The following is a 22,033-nucleotide window of genomic DNA, read 5'->3' on the forward strand; positions in this document are numbered from 1 at the left end:
TACCGCCCACCTGATCGGTACGTTAGTGAATTTTTTGTTTTCCTGAGATGCTTGTTGAATTTTGTTGACACAAATAACTTCAACATAATCATAGGTGGAGACTGTAACATTAACATGCTTCAGAACACAGCTACCACCTGCGATTTCCAAATATTGCTCGACTCTTTTTGCACAAATGTCATAAAAGAACAGACATGAATTACTTGTAATTTGTCATGCCTATTAGACTTATTTATCGCAAACAATACTGATGACTGCGTAAGGTCTCGCACGATTATATCAGGAGTTAGTGACCTCCTTCCTGTTTATATGCTTTACATACACAATTCCAGTTTCAAAAATAGAGCACAAAAATATGAATCATACTATACAACATATAAACACCAGTACTTTAGATGCATTTCTATGTGAAATAACAAACATTAATTAGAACCAAGTATATGAATGCATGAACTCTGAGAAAGCGTGTAATGTTTTCATGGGTTTACTTAAGTTGGCCTATCACAAATGTTTTAAGCTCTAACAAGTTAGAAGGTCAAGAAAGCTACGAGAAAATTGGATGACTAGTGAGTGTTAAGAAAAAGGATATTTTATTTGTCAAATTTGTAAAAACAAAGAACGCGAACAATCTTTCTGATTTAAACAAATGCAGAAACCACATGACCAGATTTTTGTGCAGAACCAAAAGTACTTACTTTGAAAACCTCTTTAATGAAAGACTTGGTAACAGCGATTTAGTCTGGCGAGAAATTAAAAAACTCTTGAAGAATGGCTCTCGAAAAGATGAGCTTGAATTAAAAATTGATAACAAAGTAATAAAGGGCAAAGAATTAGCACATAAGTTTAGTACATATTTTACAACTCTAGTCTCACCAAAATCTAATGTACTGCGTAATGCAGTAAAACCATTCTTAGCTGCTCCAAACTTTCAAACGGTATTCCTAGAACTAACAACTCTCGAAGAAATATGCTCAACTTTCACATCCATAAAAACAACAGAGCTCATGATATAGTTGAAATAGAAATTAGGCCCATTATATATATTCTTGACATGTTGTCACCGGCACTTTCATTTATCTTTAACATTTGTCTATCCACGGGTACTTATCCTGAATATGTGCAACGCGCCAGCGTAACTGTAATATTTAAATTCAGTGACAGGAATAGCTTCTCAAATTACAAGCTGATATCTATATTACCTGTCATCTACAAAGGTTTTGAAAAAATTATATGCAAATAAGTTTCATCTTTTTGGGAAAAACACTCTTTACTATCTACACAGCAGTTTGGCTTGCGCCGCAGTATGTCAGCCGAACTAGCATTATTACTCAGAAAGAACTCATCGTTAATGGTTTTGAACACATACTTCTGCCCCCTACGCATATATATTGATTTTTTGAAGGCATTCAATAGAATAAATCTTAAAATATTAGTTGTTAAACTTGTGAACATTATGGATTCCGTAGTGTTTCACTTTACCTTTTAAACTCATACATAAAACATAGAAAGCAGTGCATTGTAATTGATGAAAATCATTCCTCTTTGTTTGAAATAACTTGTGGAGTTCTGCAGGGAATCATACTGGGGTCACTACTATTTAATATTTATGTAAATGACATAACCAGGCTGAACAAATGTGCAGAGTGCGCCATGTATGCAGATGACATTGCTTTCTTTTTCCAGTTTACTAGTGTTCACAAACTAACTTGCTTAGCGAATACAAACATTATTAGGATGGACTAACATAAATTGCTCAGAAATTAGTGCCTCCAAAACTAAAGCTCCTTTGTTTACACCTGTGCAAAATCTAGTAAATTGTAACCTCAGTCTATACTTAGGATCAAAAAAAAAAAATGTAGAACTTGTGCAGGAGGTCAGGACATTGGGTGGGATTTTTAATTAGCACATGAACTGGAACACACATGTTGATCGTGTGGCGAAATGTTCGGCGAAGGCCTGTGGTATATTATGTAAATTTTGGCAGGTACTTCCACCCAAGGTTAAATTGTTACTTATAGTTCTGTTTGCCCCTCATATAGGCTGTTGTAACCTTGTATGGAGAAACATGTCAAAAAGCAAAATTAACAAACTTTTATTACAAAGGAAGGCCATTCGCCACATTGCAAATGCTTTTTATGACGCACACGCAGCCGAGCTGTTTGCCATGCTTGACATGCTTCCTCCGCAACACATTTTCCAGTTAAATCGTATTATGAAATATAAGCACAGTTTGAAATTTAAGAATAAACTTTTCATAATATGATCTTGGGTTGCAGCGCGAAGGACACGGACACAGATTAGAAGCAGACAGGACGAGCGCTAACTCTCAACTAAATTTTTATTGAAACAAAGAACATATATATAGGTGATTGCAAAAAAACGCTGCATAAGAACATGACAAGGTTACCTTGCCCCTTTAATCGTAAAGCAGTCAGTTGTCTGAGGAGGCCCTTCTGAAGTGGTGAAAGGTTGCTGCTACTTTGCATGCCTCAAGTTGTCTTTCTCTTCATAGTAAACATCCTGTACTACTGTGTGCTCATGCATAGCACAACAAATGACACCCATTTTTGAAGATGAAATGAACAGAAAAATTTTTTGCCAGTATTTCCTGACCCCAAGCATACACTTGCTAGTAAATATGCTAGTTTTATGCAAAGGTTACTAGGGGAAGCTGGGTGCCAGTGTTGGGAGTGAGCTGCTGGGGCCACATTCTGAAATGTTCACTTTCCACGATAGTTTCACTGCCGCGATAGTCACGTTCAATAAACCAAGCAACTGCTTACCCGTGACGTCAGCGTGCACTACCAACACGCGCTGTCAAACGCCTCACATTGCATGAGAGAGTGCACCGTGTGAGTGCAGAGCAGCTGGGGTGTGTTGTTTTCGAGTGCAGTAGCCGCAGTACGGGTTCTGCGCAGTGATTACAGTTGGTTATGGCCGCTTTGGGTAATATAAATTGAATAAGGAAGTGTGAGATGTTTTACTTCAAATGAATCAACAAATATTGCTGCGAAACAATGCATTAAGACGCCACCAAAAAGGCTACTATAAACTACCACCTATCTTATCTCTACTACATTCCACCACCAACAAAACGCCAAAAAGACGCCAAAAGACGTGTTCGTGTATTCAATATATGTCGAGAGCACCCATCGACACCATGACACTAAAATGACGTAGGGCGGAACTACTAGATGGCGCTGTTTATTTTCCGGTTTTGCTAAAACCGCCAATCAGCACGCGCTGTTGGCGGAGGCGTTGCCAAGGCGGTAGTTTCGCAGAAGGTGAACATTTCAGAATATGGGCCCTGTTATGGTGGTCTGCCACAATGGGAATGATGGGTAGTGCATAAATTTGTCTTTTGTAGACTTGAGGCTCTAACTTTACTTGGTTTTAGCCTCTGTGCCGTGGCAAAGTTGCGACAGAGTAAAGAAATGGTTAAGGTTGTTGACAGTGAGTTCTCTAATGTTTGAAAAATTCATGCAGCATCTAAGTGCAATAGTGAACCATGTTTATCAGGCACCTGAACGTCAATCTTTCTACTTCTGCAAAAATATTTTATGAATATGAGCTGATCTTAGGGTACAGATGAGAGACCCGAACTGGGGTGCAATCTTGTAATGGTTTGGAAAGTGAACCACCCACTTGCCCTCGTGGGATTGGTCAGCATGATGCTTTCTTCACTGGCCGTGAGAAACAGTAGGACGGCACTGTAGTTTCTGTACACGTCACGCTTTCAATCATTTTCAAAGTCAACATGTCATTCTCTAAGAGTGTAACCAATGGAGAGGTGGTTTGCTTTAGGTTTAGTTGCTGTTGATTGGTTCAGCCATGACTTTCGTGGCTGCGTGTGCTGCTGCACAGAAGTTCTTTGCGGTCATGGCTATGGCCAACCAGTGTTAGCACAAGTTTGAATGTCATATAAGTCCTTCCAAAGAGCGATTTGGTCATTATTGTTAGTGACTGAACGGTAAAGAACACAATCATCAGCATGGATGATGTGGTGAAAGAGGTAAGGTGAAGATGGCATGAATTACTTAGAGATCACCTAATATGCAGATGCACCTTGGGTAAAAGAAATGAGCCCGTGACCACCGTTTTGGAAATACATTCGTGGCATAAGAAAATAGCTTAGTATGAAATGGCTACCCTCATTGTAAAGGTTGTTTCCTTCTCTTTATTTATAAGCTCAAGCAGTTGCATCAAGGGTGCGTCAGGATGTGTGTAAACACTGATGAATGAAGTCAAAAGCAACAAATTTTAGGCGATGGCTTTAAAGGAGTACTGACACAAAAAAATTCCGATCTGTTTCTTTCTGCTTTAATAAGTAGCTAATGACTCATAAATCAAGGTATGAAGCCTAATTTTATTTCAGAGCACAACAGGTAATTGTTTGGAGTCTTGTTTGTAGCGGCCAGTCCAAGTTTTGGTTTTGGAGAGCAACGAGATGGGCCAGAGATATGTGAACACAGCTGGGCACATGATCACAAAAACCTCTGACATATGCTCTGATGCGCACGCCAGCACGCATGCTGGCACGCAAGCTTCGTGTTGCTAGTTTGTCTGCTATGCCTGCACGTGCTTTGCTATGTCCTCGCCACCATCATCCTCGTTTTCGTTGTCCAGTGGTGGCAATTTCCTGCATGTGGGAGTCGCTGCCGTATTAGACGTAGCCAATCACTTTTGATTCGACCCAGTAGAAAGCAGCGACTCTGATACTGCGGCTGGCAACAGTGTGGACGAACTTCGAGACCTTCGCATTGGCTGTGTTCAGTGGTCACTGCAGCACAGTCCAGCTGATAGTGCGGGAAATCTGTGGACTCAACAAAAACTGCCGCTTAATTCTGCGGTCGCAGTGATACGGAGAGTGTCCCACTACAAGCAACAACTGAGAAGAAGAGCACACACAAGCAACATGGCAGCCAATGAAAATTCGAGACGTAGAATTTTCTCGGTTGTTTACAATCCTCCCTTGATGTTGATGTCTCAAGGTGCTGCGTTTTGCAGTTGGCTGCACGCACATACTTTAACATTGATTTTAAATATGTTCTAAGCTATAGTCATCTTTGACATTTTGCAGACGATGTGTGTGTGCTCGCATAAATCGATCTCGCGTCTTATCTCCGCTTCAAAATTTTGTGTCAGTACTCCTTTAAAGAAGGTGAAACTCATGGCATTACTGGTACAGACTGGGTCGCCTGACTATGATTTACCGACACATGAGGCTTCACACCATCACCCAGTTTCATGAGACATGCGGCTTCGTGCGTTCAAACCATTTTCAGCTGCCATATTTGGTGTATGTTTGCTCTGAGGTCCCTTTGGCATTTCTAGTGCACACATTTACGTCTGTAAAATGGCCGCAAAGTTTGACACATGCCACAGCTTTGGAAAGTAGCATCGTTTCACGAAGTTAAGGGGTGCAGCAAAGGATGTGCCCTCGGCTGTTCAGTGTCGGTGAAGAAGATGCAATGTCTTTTTCCCCCATCACTGGATGTGCGTGTTTGGCAAGCTCTGCTGTTTCGAATGGCTGGAGCCTTGGCACTCATAGAATGCTGGCCCAAAAGGTGTTTGGAGAGTGCTTGAGAAGTTGGGCACTGTTTTTGGCGTGCACACAGCATACCGCTTGGGAAAGACCTTCGAAGAGTACCCGTCTATGGCCAGAGTGAATGCAGCAGCAGTGTGTGCAAAAGTGACCAGAAAGAAGTGGAAGCTTGAAACCATTCTCACAAAAAAACTAAAACTTCGAGAAAGCCTCACATATGCTCCAGGGGAATTCTAGTGACCATACATACAGGTGCACTTTTGAACTTTTGAAGGCACTTTTCTGAGCTGGTACTTTTTCACTAAAGTACGCATTAGCAAAAATTATTGTTTTTATGTTAGACAAGGCAGTCTTGTTTATAGAGCATTTTCAAGAATGATAAAATTTTATGTAGAATGCTACTGTGCTGAATACTGCTCAGTTTTGCCTTCCTTGCTATAGAAAAATTAAAAGATTGAATGCAAGGTGCAAGGGTAATTGTAGTGATGCAAATTATAATGTTGTTCTATGAAAACTACTAAAAATAAAGAAAATGGCTCTACAGTGGCATAATTTCTGGCATTCCTATAATATATAAGGCACAAAAATGCTAAACTTTCTTTTTATTTCTGAATGGTAGCATTTATGACTAACCACAGTCGTTTTTAGTTTTGAAGAGCCAGAACTGTTTCACAAATTATTCTGTAACGACAGAATTTGGTCTTCTGTGCTATATTATTGCTCTAAATATGCCTTACAATTTTTATTAAAATTGAGCCAGTGGTTCAAAAGCTCACTTTCATGAGCCGTGTCCCCCCTTAAAGTGTAGGGCAAGAACACGGCACGGTTTATAGTTTAAAGCTTAGAAAATATATTTTAACATATCAGTTACATCGATTCAAAAAGCAGAAGCATTCTCCAGTTGGCATATTGCCCCTGACTAGTTAGCAAAATGATACACACCTCCTTGATGGCTGCACATCTCGTCTATTAGCTGCGTTCTCACCTTTTTCGCCTCTGGCTTGCGAAGCGCTCACTAACATAAGCAGAGAAATGAATGGTTCGCTTTCCAAACTTTTAAAAGATTGTGCCCTTGCAGTGTCTCCTTAATAGTTTGTGCTCCGGGATGTCACAAGTACAATGCAGGTTACAGTACTTTTGACAGTCTTTTTTTTTTTTTTTCAAACTTTGTATGCTGCAAATCACAAGAGCGCAACAAAATTGACCATTGTAAGATAAGTTTGTATGCTGTGCAGTCTAATGTTTTGGTACCACTGAGCTGAGAATTTGTCCATCATGTGTGTGTGTGCAGGTGCTGTACCAGGAGCTATGCTATGCAGCACATGTGGGTGTGCCAGCTATCCTTGTGGATGTGCGCAGCCGGCATTGTGTTAACCTGGCTCGAATGCTACACAACTACATAATGGCCTCTACTGCCTACCAGGTAGGACTAGTGTTTATGTGGGTATGAACATTGCCTGTGGTTAAATATTATGTATAACAGTGAAGTCAGGTGTAGTTGCTGGTTTATGCTGTACATGTTGTAGGTGATTATTTCAAGGTGTCATAGGGTAAACTTGCAAACTTCCGCAATTTACAGACTGCTATTTTCACCCAATGAATATTCAGCAGACGTCAGTTTTGGCTAAAAATTAAAATTGTAGCTACGTGGTCATAGTCTACAAAAATTAAATCTTGTGCATGAGGTGAAGCTGTCAAGAGGACATCCAGCAGTGTAGTATTCAGATGGCCACTAGCGTTATGAGGTAAGCTACACAGTTGCATTGGGGAAGTTGGGCAGCGAGTATCATTAATGCAATTTTCCAAGTACAGGATGGATATTCGTAGTAATAGAGACGGCAGCTGTTGCCAGTCCCTAGGAATGCAACAATTCACCAGCACGACCAGTGAAAACAAATATTGAAAACAAATATCCTGTGTTATCTGCAGCTGCACATAGTCTCCATAATGTAGAAATTCCACATTTAAGCATGCAAAGTTGGCAGATTGTAATCCAAAAAATACAGTGCTTGAAGAGCCTAAAAGCAACACTTTGCCTTAATAATTTCAATAGAGCTTTAAAAATATGAACAAGTAGAGAGAGATGGGATCATATGCAAATGCTGCATGCATACTAGACATAAAATTATTCTCGGTGTTTATGTATGTTTCTGTGTCAAATCAGTTTCTTTTATTATTAGATCATGTTTCATTCTATTTTGAATAATTCAGCCTTCTTATGTTTAAATTAGTGTCTGTCAACTTATAGAAAGGTTGACCCCAGTCACTCTTATTAACATGCACTACTATATCAAGGACCCACCATGGTTGCTTAATGGTGATGGTGTTGGGCTGCTAAGCACAAGGTCGCGGGATGGAATCCGAACCACGGCAGCCGCATTTCGATGGGGGCGAAATGCGAAAACACCCGTGTACTTATATTTTGGTACATGTTAAAGAACCCCAGGTGGTCTAACGTTCCGGAGTCCCCCATTACGGCGTGTGTCATAATCAGAAAGTGATTTTGGCACATAAAACCTCATAATTTAATTTTTAGTATATCAAGCTAAATTTGAGGAGAAAAAAAAATTCTCGGACGATTACGATACTGCTTAATGTGAAATTTGAGTGTAGCTATATATGTGTTTTCATATTGCGATATCTTGAGGCAAAGGATTTGAGAGACATGTAGCAGGGTCAGCAATCATCGAACATCTGATCTGCAGGTCAACGGCGTCGGTTTGTATACATGATTCGTCGAAAGTTACACTGTAATTGCTGGTTCCGCTTGGCTTCCAAAAAGTACTACACAATTCATGTTGCAGACACAATCAGATCACAAAACAATTGCAAACTATGACAAGCGGTCCGGCTGAGACCAGACATGAGTATGCATCGAGTATTCGGGCATGTCTGCATGAAACCAGTTTCCCGCATGCACGTCACTGAATGGGCGGCTCTCATTGGTCTCTGCCGTTTTCGGCTCTCGTCTTTCGTCTGCCACTCCATGTTCGCTCTTTCATCTTTTGCTGTTGTGCTCGTTAGCTTGGTTATGCTGCTGCTTGGCACAGGAACAGGCCATTAAGAGCTGCGTTCTAAAAAAAAGTCCTGCATGTCAGCCCAATGCCCTATTTCTAAGACTGTAAACGGGCCTCAGTTGAAGAATATTGGTGTGCTAAAAAGAAGTCACAGTTTGGCCTGAAATACAAGGCATTGATAGTGATAGCAAAGTATGAGACAATTACATGAAGTAAAGTTTGTAAAGTTCTAAAAATAAAATTTTAGTAACGTTTATGCGCCATATAGTTAAACCTCAATATAACCAACTTCAATATAATGAAATTCTCGATATAAAGAAGTATTCAATATAAGGAAGTATAGAACTTTTCAAAACCTCTTGTCCATAGAACACCATGTATTTAGGACCTCAATATAACGAAGTGTGTTTGTATGCAATTTCAGTATAACGAAATTTTGCGTCTGCCGCGAAAGAATGCTGAGACAATAAATGGAAACTTCTGCGGACGCAGATGGTCAAATGACTTAATTACAAGCAGCTGCATGCAAGCGCACCTCTCAAATTGCATGTGGCGTGACAAGAGCAACTGCCGAAGTGGAGTCACATCATGTTTCGTATGAAGTTCAAGTGGGATCCTATTGCATCCCATGCACTTCGTGCTTTATTTGCGAGTGAAAGTGTGCGAGAGTGAGACAAGAAAGATGGTGGCTTCACGAGCACCCGCCTTCCCGCGCAAGCAGAGGGAAGGAGGGAGAGGGGAGCGAGCTCATCATCATCAGCCTGGTTACGCCCACTGCAGGGCAAAGGCCTCCCATACTTCTCCAACTACCCCGGTCATGTACTAATTGTGGCCATGTTGTCCCTGCAAACTTCTTAATCTCATCCGCCCACCTAACTTTCTGCCGCCCCCTGCTACGCTTCCCTTGGAATCGAGTCCGTAACCCTTAATGACCATCGGTTATCTTCCCTCCTCATTACATGTCCTGCCCATGCCCATTTCTTTTTCTTGATTTCAACTAAGATGTCATTAACTTGCGTTTGTTCCCTCACCCAATCTGCTCTTTTCTTATCCCTTAACGTTACACCTATCATTCTTCTTTCTATAGCTCGTTGCGTCGTCCTCAATTTAAGTAGAACCCTTTTCGTAAGCCTCCAGGTTTCTGCTCCGTACGTGAGTACTGTTAAGACACGGCTGTTATACACTTTCCTCTTGAGGAATAATGGCAACCTGCTGTTCATGATCTGAGAATGCCTGCCAAACGCACCCTAGTCCATTCTTATTCTTCTGATTATTTCAGTCTCATGATCCGGATCCGCAGTCACTACCTGTCCTGAGTAGATGTATTCCCTTAGCACTTCCAGTGCCTCGCTACCTATCGTAAACTGCTGTTCTCTTCCAAGACTGTTAAACATTACTTTAATTTTATGCAGATTAATTTTTAGTCCCACCATTCTGCTTTGCCTCTCCAGGTCAGTGAGCATGCATTGCATCCCCTGAGTTACTAAGCAAGGCAATATCGTCCGCAGATCGCCAGTTACTAAGGTATTCTCCATTAACTCTTATCCCCAATACTTGCCAATTCAGGTCTCTGAATACCTCCTGTAAACACGCTGTGAATAGCATTGGAGAGATCGTATCTCCCTGCCTGATGCCTTTCTTTATTGGGATTTTGTTGCTTTCTTTATGGAGGACTACGGTGGCTGTAGAGCCGCTATAGAGATCTTTCAGTATTTTTACATACAGCTCATCTACACCCTGATTCCATAATGCCTCCATGACTTCTGAGGTTTCGACTTAATCAAACGCTTTCTCCTAATCAATGAAAGCTATATATAAGGGTTGGTTATATTCCGCACATTTCTCTACCACCTGATTGATAGTGTAAATATGGTCTATTGTTGAGTAGCCTTTACGGAATCCTGCCTGGTCCTTTGGTTGACAGAAGTCTAAGGTGTCCTTGATTCTATTTGCGATTACCTTAGTAAATACTTTGTAGGTAACGTACAGTAAGCTGATCGGTCTATAATTTTTCAAGTCTTTGGCGTCCCCTTTCTTATGGATTGGATTACGTTAGCGTTCTTCCAAGATTCCGGTACACTCAAAGTCGTGAGGCATTGCGTATATAGGGTGGCCAGTTTTTCTAGAACAATCTGCCCACCATCCTTCAACAAATCTGCTGTTACCTGATCCTCCCCAGCTGCCTTCCCCCTTTGCAAGGGAGCTCTGGTAACGCAACTGAGTGCCTGCGAGGGGCGGGGGGGGGGGGGTTGTAAGCTGGTGCACATCATGATTTCTGGCACGCATTTCGGCTGTGGCTGTGCATGGCTGTAAGTGCAGCTGAGCGCATCCACATCCACGCACCCTGCTTGAGAAGTAATCTGGTGCGTGTGCGAAGAATAGGTGTCGAGACGGCGTGGCATCATGTAAGCTTTCACGTGCGTTTAGTATTGGAGGTTATGTAAGCTCGAGTTACAGTGACCTGTTGGAGCTAGAGGCAGATGAAGCATTCGCTCCCTGCCGCCGGCGCTTTGCTTGATAGCACCGTCCCAGTGCGGGCAACACTCTAAGCCACAGAGGCAGAGCACACGCGAAAGTGCATCTAGCTTTGCTTAATTTGTACCGCTGATGTGAAGGTATTGTTCACGTAGTATTGACTCCCAAATTCATCAAAATGAATTGTTTTCTCATTCAGGTTTGCTTTCTTCAATTTCCCGATAATTCGGGTAATTCCCTGGCCCCTTTCCATGTAAGAAAAATCGATTGGAGACTGTACTTATTTGCATAAATAGTTGAATTTCAATACAATTAAATTTGAATAGAACGAAGCAAATTGCCGATTGTATCTACTTCGTTATATTGAGAATTAACTACCTAAATTGCAGTAAAGATTCATTTACTACTAAACAAACATGGTGTCACATGTCCAAAGATGACAAATGTAAACAGGGTTCATTCGATGATGCCAGCTCTTGCCGACATAATGTTGGTGTGATGAGGAGTGCCAGCAGCGTGGAGCAAGCAAGCTTGTCAGAATGTTTGGGGCTTATGCTTGCCTCATCATTTCAACTGTGGCATCTCTCCTAAACTAAGATAACACTAGGCATGTGAGAAGACAGAACGCATGAAGCTGCCAGCCTTTTCTGTTTGCCTTTCACCATGGTAACTGCAGCAGATGAGCTCCAACATATGGCATGTGGGTTGTGTAAGCAGGCAGCCATATGCAGCCATGGCCGAGCTGGAGGAGGAGATGCACACTCTTCTCCTCTGTCTTGGCCATGGGCCAGTGTGAGATTGATCACATGTCCAACTTTGGGCACGTGGGAAGAGGGTTTGCGTCAAGCCATCAGCCTTTTTGGCTTACCCTTAATTTAGTTAGTAAGCATTCACTTACTAACTAAATTAACAAGCATGGTGTCAGCATGCACAGGCAAACATGAACATATCACACTATATGACCACAGACACTCGCTGTCAAAGCGCTGGCCTGAGGAATCGAGGAAGCAGCAGGGAGCGAAAGCAGCAGCGAGCCACGCGCTCAGAGCGCTCCTTCGTACTTTTGCTAGCTGGGAGCCTGCACCAATGACCTGTTAGGTCGCAGATGCCTGCTTTAACTCCCTAATTAACTTTTTCCAACAGTACAAAGGCACAGACAGATCTGTAAGTTCATTAGGTGAGATCACATTGTTTGTGGCTGCTCGCCAATTTGCACAGAAGCGCCAAACATCCATCACGCTCTGGATGAAACCAAGCAAGAGTACCACTTGAAAACAGTTTTCTATTAGCTCAGCTAAATAAATGCTTTTTGTGTCATTTTTCCCCCCATTTTAAGTCTACTTCATTTACCGTTTTGAAGTAAGATATTGGGATGCACCTGGTCATGCTGCCGATTATTCTTCTGATAAGACGAACAAATTTTCATGGTCCCTTAAAGTTCGTCTTAAAGGGAGTCTACTGTGTACTGTATTTGCTCGATTCTAACGCATCCTCGATTGTGACGCGCACCTGTTTTCCATGACCAAGGGGGAAAAAACGCCCATGATTGTAACGCGCACCTGTTTGCCGCAATCTAAAAAAAAAGTCCTTTACAGTACCGCACACCTCATTCTTTCATACAGGAATACAACTTTCACTCATTTGGAAAAACAGATTTACTCCCAATACACTAAAGTTGCGATAAATAAAAGAAGTTGGAGTTTCGCCCGAAAGGTGGAGCATCGATTACGATAGCAAATTAGTAGACAGCTGTACGAAAAGTAAGGATAGTAGTTTTATCAGCCACATAAACTTTTAAACATTTGCTGACTAACTAAATTAACAATAATGATGTCACGTGCACACTAGCAAACGGGAACACATCTCGCACAATCACTGCAGAAATTTTTTATCAAAATGCTGGACTTGGGATGTGCGGTAGCAGGAGCGAGCGAATTGACCTTCGTGAGGTCTCTTTTCAACATTCACTAAGCGATGACAACACAGCGCGGTGCGCCTAGATGCGTAGGCTATGTCTCCATTGCAGATCGCTTTCAAGATAGGCACCGCGCGGCCACTTCGTAGCCGCAGTCAGAGTAGAAAGCTTCTCCAGTTTGCGCCAGGCCTGCACAAAAGTTTCGGAAACTCTGAACGCCCGTGATGCGGCCTGATTTTCGTCCCTCTCCGCACACATGATCACTTTTCTTGTAATTGCGGCATTGTGATGAACTCTGCATGTCTTTGCAGTTGGCAATTCCATGCTGATAGAGCAGACATGTAAAATGAGAAGACCAGGAAGGCGGACGGTGCACTAACCTAAGCACATGTACTACAGCACATGGTGGAAGCTATGGCAGCAAGGCTCCAAGTGCGTGTGAGGCGGCCATTTTGAAATGCCGAGAGTGATGTGGTAATGCAAATTTAGAGTTGTACTCGATTCTAACGTGCAAGCAATTTTCAGACCCATTTTATCGGAAAAAAAGTGTGCATTAGGTTCGAGTAAATACAGTATTCTTACAGCAAATGGCTGCACACCTCTATTCGACAGCTTTTCCGGTCGTATGCTACAACTCCCACAAGCGCAACCGTGCTCGCCTGTTCACAGCACCACCATCAAAAGAATTGCAGTGGAAGTGTTACGCATTCTTCTCACATTTCTGCGATAGACAGGACTGATGGACACTTTGTGATATATTTGGCGCAGTAAGAGACTCTTAGTCGAAGCAATTGCCAGCTAGGTCTGCTAGGCTAACGCCGCCTCTGCACATCACCACCACCACCACAGTATTACACAACGACTAAATATCTTTATTTTGATGCTAACTAAGAAAACAAAAAGAAAATCTCCATAATATATACTTCATATGGCCTCTAGGGGCCTAGCACCCGTACGTTCATCGGTACGGTACACATGTGATCGCGCTGCACACGGTTGCAGGAGCAGTTCTAATGCTACGCATAGGCTCAATATCAGCTCCTTAGTAGTCAGTACCGTCTAAGGTGCTGGTCGACAATGTCATCGACCACCACCTGACGACAAAGAATGCGCTCCCTTTCCCTTCACAAAAGATCGTTGTCGAGTGCATGGAGGGCTATTAAAGCAGCCCTAAAAAAGAAATGCAAAGAGAAGCCATAGGTAACGACACTCCCACTTTATGACAGAAAACTTCACAGCGTAACATCCACACCTTCAAGTTTCTCTGCCTATCACACTTTGACATTGTATCAATGTTCATCACTTCTTCTTGGCTTATCCTCAGCTGATCAAATACGACATGATGATGCCTCGCACCAGGTCAAAAGTTTGTTTTTGCAGATTCAGGCAGCCGCATTCCGACAGACAAAAAGCACGAAGCCTCTTATAGGTCAATTTTGGAGGACAGTAATAAATTATATGTTGCTAATGTTAAGGCCTGGAGCCTCTAACTACGGTGTCTATCATAGCCCAAGTGGCATGTTATAGAAGTCATGGCTAATCAGTCAACATCACCACGATGCTCAGCACCAACGTTGCCATAAATTTACCAGCCCAGTGGCGAAACAGCTACGCCAGTGGTGCTAAAATGCACTAAGAATGTTCCTTTGCACCATCCTGCGCAAAAACGGCATTTGAGCGGAAAATTGCACCAAGCCTGCGCCAAGGCAAGCATACGAGCGAAATCGTCCTTCTGTCGATGCTTCACAGGTAGGAAAACTGAAAGCAAAACCGATTGCATGCTATCACCATCATCGTAGAAGCAAGCAGAGGCTCGTCGTAGTCATCCGGTTCGTGATTCCTGCGTTTCTCTCTGATGGACGTAGAGTGTAGTGCCGGTGCACCATTTTGCTGGTGCTTTATTTCTGCGTTGATTGAGCCTGCATGGTACTGCGGAGTTTGCCGAAAGACGATGTCACATTCTAGGATTAAAGTTTAGCATTTTCGATGTTTATGGGTGATGGCAGGTTTTGTAAAAGAGCCACTGTGATCCGAATCACATGTGGTGCATAGTTTAGAAGGGTATTAGCGAGCACATGTCAGCTTTTGCATGTCTGAGTTAGAGAATAGATTATGATTTATAATAGTAACACCAGTTTTACAGCTCGCTTGGATATGGGCCAGGTTGTTCATTTTGGCATGATGTATAAGTGCGCAGCATGAACACATGGGGGCCGGGCCGTTGAGAAAGAAAACAGGAAAAGTGAACCGTGCAACTATACGTCGCTGGCCTAAGCGTGTTCTACAGTCATGTTTCATATGTATTATTGGAACTTATTTCCCATGTCCCCATATAGCGATCGATTTTTGCGACGTCACTTCACACTTGCGACTTAGCTATCAGTGTGGCCTGAAGTTCGTGACCCTTTGGGGTAGTCTTTACAATGGCTATGGCGTTGTGCTGCTGAGCTCGAGATCACGATTTTGGCTGCGACGGTAGCATATTGAAGAGGGAGATATGCAAGAACGCTTCTAATGCAGAAATTGCAAAGGTGCAAAAATAAAATTTGTTTGCATAACTTGCTTATGTTGTGCCATGCTTTATTGAATCAAATAAAAGAGCAAGAACTTACGACACCGCTTATCACGTCTGCTAGCCGCAGATTTATGAGGACTGAGGTCAAATGTGGTACATGGTGAGAGCCGCCACTTCAATAGGTGGCGCTACGTTTGTTCATGCAAAACTATAGTGTCGAGTTTCGAGTTGCTGCACTTTGTCAGCGAAATAGTGTCGCCGACACAAACGTAAAACCTCTTCGTGTCTCGCGCATGTGCAGTTGCGCTGACGCTATTCTTTGTTAAAGACCTCCCTAATGTGCATGGCATGACACGAGTGTATTACATGATGTTATGCTCAGTGCAGGCACGCGTTCTCGATCAGTCTTGTGTTGAGCCTTCGCCCCCAAGCTGTAACTGTTGCACTGTGTTGCATCCTCGGTTAATAAACACACATTTGTTGACGATCTGTCCGTGGTGCGGAGAGTGTATGGTGAGTCGACGAACCTGGCCGCAGCGCTCTTTCTTCGTCGGGGTGTGAAGGAGTGTCGTGTCCTTTCGTGGCCGCGCTCACAAGGTAAGCCTAGTGCAAAGCCATCTCCACAACATATCGACAATGTGAGTTAAAATTTGTATGGTATGTATAGTATGTGATAAGCAGACGTGTGCTGGACCTTGTTGCAGAAGAGCTTGTGGCCGTGCCAAATCAGCTTTTTACCTGCACCAGGACTTGCACCAAAAGGTGAAATGGCTGTTCCACCACTGCCAGCCTCAAGAACACATGCTCAAGCGCACGTCAGAATCCTTCACAGCACCGTACAGGAAGCGCATAGCGTTTCAACATTCTAGCTGGTTTTTGATCAAATCCGTTCGGGGCAGTCACTGTGGTGGTAAGTGGCGATTGAATTGCGAATGAACTGCGACTCAACAGCAACAGTCCATTAAAATTTTGCACGAATTTCGGAAGTTGTAGAATGTCGTCCGTGTACTTTTGCGCTCACTGCAGGATGAAGGCCTCTCCCAGCCATCTCTAATTACCCCTGACCTGCACTAGCTGATTCGAAGTTATGCTTGCAAATTTCCTGCCTTCATTACTCCACCAAATTTCCTGGCACTTCCTTTTCCCTAGCACCCACTCTGTCTTTCTTAATGACCACCGATTATCTGCCCTATGAATTACACAGCCTGCCCAGCTCCTATTTTACCTCTTAATTTCAACTACTACCGCTACCGCCAATTACTCTCTGATCCACACCGCTCTCTTCCTGTCTCTTAGCGTTAGGTCTAACATTTTTCGTTCCCTCACTTGTTTGAGTGGACCTTAACTTATTCTCAAGCCTCATTGTTAACCTCCAAGTTTCTGCCCCATATGATAGTACTTGAAGAATACAATGATTATACACTTTTCAACGACAGCAGTGAGCCTGTAACGATTTGCAAATGCCACCCGTATGCACTCTGACCCACTTTCATTTTTCTGTAAATTTCCGTCTCATAATCAGGGTTCCCTGTGAGTAATAGACCTAGATAATCTTACTTCTTTACTCTAGAGACTGACTGCCAATAATGAATTCTTGTTCACTTGACAGGTTATTCAACATTCCTTTTGTCTTCTGCATATTATTGTTCAGCATATTTTTCTTCATTCTACTCTTATGCATTCTTGGTTAAGGTCTTCAGTCAATTGTTGCAATGTGTCCCCAGCATTGCTGAACAGCAGTGTCATCGACAATCTGAAGGTTGTTGAGATATTTGCTGCTGATTATCGCCCTTAATCCTAACAAGTTTAATAGCTTGAATTCTTCTTCTAAGTATGCAATTAATATAATTGGAAAGATCATGTCTCCTTGCCTGAGTCTTTCCTCGATGAGTATTTTTCCACTTGTGGGTAATTAAAACGTGATGTCAAACTATGACTGAGGCAGAGTCGAAGCCTGAGAAGTTGCAGATACGTGTGCTGTGGCTGAACATAAATATGGAACTTACACATAAACAAAATTGTTGACTTATCAGCCATATGCTGCAAGCACCATGGCCTTGATGTGAAGTTCATTCAGTCCTTCAGTACAATCCATAAGATACGAACTTACTACTAATTACACACAAATGTTGTAGCTTCGTCCAAACCCACTGAATTAAGGGATCGAACTGTGCGCTGCGGGGAGAGTGCACAAGGCAACATGATTCGAGCGACATAAATGCTAATCTTGCTGATTCTATGTGATTTAGTGACTGTGCTTAGCGTCTTGCACACTTCACATTGTTCATTTCATGATACCAGGCCACTCTGACTGGCTTTTTTATGCTGTCATGTTGACCTGACTACTGTGCAGCTGGCGCGGAGCACCGTAAGGCTGTTGCTGGCTGGAAGAAAATTCTTCCGCTGACTTAAAGTAAAAGTAAAAAAGTAAAAAAAAAGTAAACGTCGGTAGATTGGATGCCTTAGCAACCCATTTTAGCGAGCTGCTGTATGTCATGACAGCATTGAGAATAATGTGGGCAGAGCTTCTGGTGCTGTTCTTGAATATTTTAACGATGGATGACGTTTTTAAAATTGTGTAAGTTGCCCTAGCCTCCTAGACACCCCACTGCATTACCTTTATTGCAACATGGGTCTTAAAACCAGTAATTCAAAATTAACAAGTTTTAATTAATTAGTGAAGGGACTGTGACTGTTACTTGGCCTCCTAGTGTCTGCTGCACTGAAAGGACGAGTATTAGAGAAAGTGCTCTTGCATCAGTTAAATCTTATTTAACCCCTTCCGTGCCATGCTGTTACTCTGAATTCTGCCCCCCCAAAAAATGGCCAAATTGTATTTAAATACCTCAGTTGCCAAAATTTTCTACCTCCTCAGAAAGCATAAATTTGCTTCTGCTTGCACTGTCCCATGGATTGTGTGCTGCCATCTACCAAGAGCATGATTATGCATTTGGACCAACCTAGGCTTTTCCATGTCATTGCTAGAAAATGCAAAATACCATTGACGAGCTAATCTCATCCTTGGCTTTTTTACCAGAAATGTGTGGGTGAACTCAGCTCGTCCAAGGTACAGTATTTGATCACTCAGTTTTAATACATAGTTGTGTACAAGCCCCTCTGCTCAACTGTACAATCACATGCAGCATTAAAGGAGACACACAATTAAACATAAAATTGTAGAATTGCGTATTTGTTATCATTATTTGTTTGCTTTGGTTATGTGGTAGCAAAAAAGTATTTGATAGCACTTGTGGACAATTCTAGCATGGTGAACTTTTACAATGTCCCATACTAATATCGTGAGGAAAGGCGCCTGCACTTACTGTATTTGAAATTAAATGGTGCAATATGGAGGCAATGTGCTGCGTCAGGTGAAGTGATTGGCAAACTGCTAGGGGTGTTGTGAATACAGTCGAACATTGATATAACAAAGTTGTACTTGTAGCAAAAAACTTCATTTAATCACGAATTTCATTAATTCGAGGCTTTAAAGTTTTAGCATTACAAACAATTTTACAAATTCCCAGAACACTCCTGGTGGATAGTGGCTATTGTTAGTAAGCATTTATAAACAAATCGAAAGAAGGTCAGGCCATAATAGTGCCGTTATGAGTGCTAGCGCGTTCAGTGCAGATCGTGCCGAGAGCAATGCATCGCCGTGGCTCATGGTGTCCTACCCCCATGCACTTGATCACATTATCGCATGTTCACCTATTCCTCCCCATCCCCCTTGCGCTGAAAGAATCGTCAGATCTCGTGTTTCTCTGAGCGGTGCAAGCTGCCATGTGCTCTGTGGCCTCTGCAAGTTGTTTACTAGGGCAACAAATGATGCATCGTTTTCTGCCTACTGCGACCTCGCACACACTTGCTTTGATGGCAGTTTTTATGTGAAACCTTTTATGCACGAGGACGCTTGACGTAACTTTTGCCTGTGCCAACATGTTATACTTAGAGCTCTTATAGCTAGACAGACTAGTCGTACAGAATCCAAGGTGCTTAAAATGGCCGAAAACTTCCTTAAATCGAAATCGTGTCATGAAATTGCTTGGTTAAATTTAAAAAAAAAGTTTTTCAATGCAACTAAAATCTGATAATGAAAATAGGTTGTTACATCACAAATTTTGGTAAACTGAGGTTCGTTATATTCAGGTTTGACTGTTCCAAAACTTTCAAATACTAAATTGAATTTCTCCAGAACAATTCGGTCTTGGAATCAAATAGTTGCTGTTCATAATTACAAATATATTCAAATAGTTTTTGAATATTTTAAATTACCAGCTGTGCACAATCAAACATAAAATTGGAGCAAAAGTGTAATAAATTTCACTGTGGCAGTTGTAATAAACAAAAAGTACAAGTTACATGGTGCAGCACGCCATACAGAGTGCCATGCTTTTCCAGCTTAACTATCATTCGCACTCACCAAAGAGTCCAGAGTATGCAAACCAACTGCTTACTATTTGTTCCTAATGCTCCATTTGTGCTTCTAATGAACAATATTTTATAATGTGCAATGTAATGACAGAACACTAATGTTCTAAATATACAAGGAAATGAGCTCCGTTTTATATTAATGGTGAAAACGGCTCGTTATTATTCTAAAACCGTTGTAAAAATATTTGATTATCAATCGGATTTTCTTCAGTCTCAAAAGATGCCTTCTGCATACCCCCCAAAAAAACCTTCATGAGTTCAGAGCTGCTGTTAAATTATGTGGACCTGTATGTGTTAACTTTAAAGAGGCCCTGAAAGACTCTTTATCAAAGTGGAGAGCAATTGAAGTTAAAACAGACAATTTCAGAAATGCTTTGCAGCAAAAAGTACTTCAGTGCATTCAGCAGAAGTGAAGTTATTGGCAATCGGAGATCGCTTTTGATCCTCTTCGCGGTGCTCCCGCTCCTTCTTCAATGCCTTGCACTGCAAAGGCTCCTGCGGAACAAGGCATGCCGCAGGGCTCCGCCTACTGAGCATCCTCGTGGCGTGTAGTTCAAATTTGATTTTGGTTGTTCACGTGATTTTGGTATCTAGGATGCCCCAGACTTGGAGGCTGTGTTTTCTCGCACCGAGTGGTATATGGCACATGTCCTTTCGAACTTATCTCTACGGCAATCACACAATTTCAGAGGGTCGAACAAACGTCGTCTTCATCTTTGTTCGCTTGTGCGAGTATATATGTAGGCAGCACGCACATGGGGTAAGCGATGGATGCCGCACTGTGGACTCGCACTTAAGAATTCCTAATATAACGACCTTTGACGACGATGGTGACGTACCCCAAAGGTGTGCAACTCGGGAAATAGACAACCTGCTCTAGTCAAATGTTGGCGCTCGGGGCGACCCGCCCTGCGTGTCACCCACAAAGACCACTCGGAGCAAGTGGTTTTCCTCGGCAAATAGGCTCATCCTGGCATCTTGCGGTGGCCGCGGGATCTATGCTACGCAGCAGGCGCAGCTACATGCAACTGTAGTGGCTAACTATTATAATGCAGTGTTTGCTATGTGCACGACAGGGCTGGAATGTGCACTTGCGCTTATGTGCTCCAGTGTGGCTGTGCTACGTGGTATGGACTGGTTTTGTCCTGCACCAACTTGACCGATGGATAGTAGCTACATCCAAATTGCACATTTTGAAATGCTGTCAATAACCCACTACGAAGCGGTGTTTGCCAAGGCGTCTATAGAGGAGCGGCCAGGAGTGAGCACATGTGAGCAAGTATACTTAAGGTCTGACCTAAAGTTTTGCAGGGTTTAAGGCTAGTTGAGTCGAGAAATTAGAGAGTTTTAGAATTGGGGGCGCAAGGCTCTGGGCGCCCAAGCCACGTTGCGTCGGTTGCTCTTGGGTTTAGGTGAGCAGCAGAGTTTGAGGATTGGGTCGAACGCAGACAGCGTTGGGTTGAGCGCTCGGGGCGTCGCAGTGTGGAAAATAGAAAGGTGCTTGAAAGAAAAAAAAAAATGAACCTCTTTTTTTACAAGTGAAAACAAAGAATGCATTTTTGAGCAAAAAGAACGAACAATAAAATGTAAGAAACTGTGTTAGTACCGGTTAGCATTACGAATTAAGTGTGCGATTCTAAGCCAAGCAAAGCCAATCGAAGCCAAGTGCTCTTAGCTGGTGTTTTCTTGTGACGCGCTGCGAAAAACCTGCGAGTTCACCTGCCGGATTCCAAATAAAGTTATCATATCACATCATCACCCGCGTGAAATGGCGAAAATCAGTCTAAGTAAATCAAGTTTGCTCTGCGACCATCTGCTGTACGCCATCGCTGTCACCCGCGAGGGCGGCCCAAGACGGCTTGGGGGCCCACGCTAGTTTTCGATTCTTGGGTCTTGGGTTAACGCGAACGCAAGAACCCAAGACTGGCTTGGGTTCTGCGCATGCGCACTTGTGGCGCACAATTTTCTTGGGTCCCCAAGCTGCTTGGGCCCCCAATTCTAAAACTCTCTACTAATCGAAATTGGGGAGACCCAGCAGCTACGACACCAATAGTCCAAATTTTAGTTCCAACGCAAGCAGCCGCGGCCGAGTGTGAGCAGACGAGTCAGCTTCTTCCAGAAGTATGTAATTC

The 22,033-nt window shown here is 42.7% G+C and overlaps 1 protein-coding gene across 2 annotated transcripts in view; it reads left to right on the forward strand.

The window, feature by feature from the left end:
- csul (protein arginine N-methyltransferase 5) overlaps nt 1–22,033 on the forward strand; it is a 116,507-nt gene that overhangs the window by 19,691 nt on the left and 74,783 nt on the right. For both annotated transcript variants that reach the window (XM_070529551.1, XM_070529554.1), the window contains exon 4: nt 6,837–6,968. In XM_070529551.1, the coding sequence (XP_070385652.1) occupies nt 6,837–6,968 (132 nt within the window). The remainder of the gene's footprint in view (nt 1–6,836; nt 6,969–22,033) is intronic.

The sequence above is a fragment of the Dermacentor albipictus genome, chromosome 1 (assembly GCF_038994185.2).
Source record: "Dermacentor albipictus isolate Rhodes 1998 colony chromosome 1, USDA_Dalb.pri_finalv2, whole genome shotgun sequence".
Taxonomy (NCBI): domain Eukaryota; kingdom Metazoa; phylum Arthropoda; class Arachnida; order Ixodida; family Ixodidae; genus Dermacentor; species Dermacentor albipictus.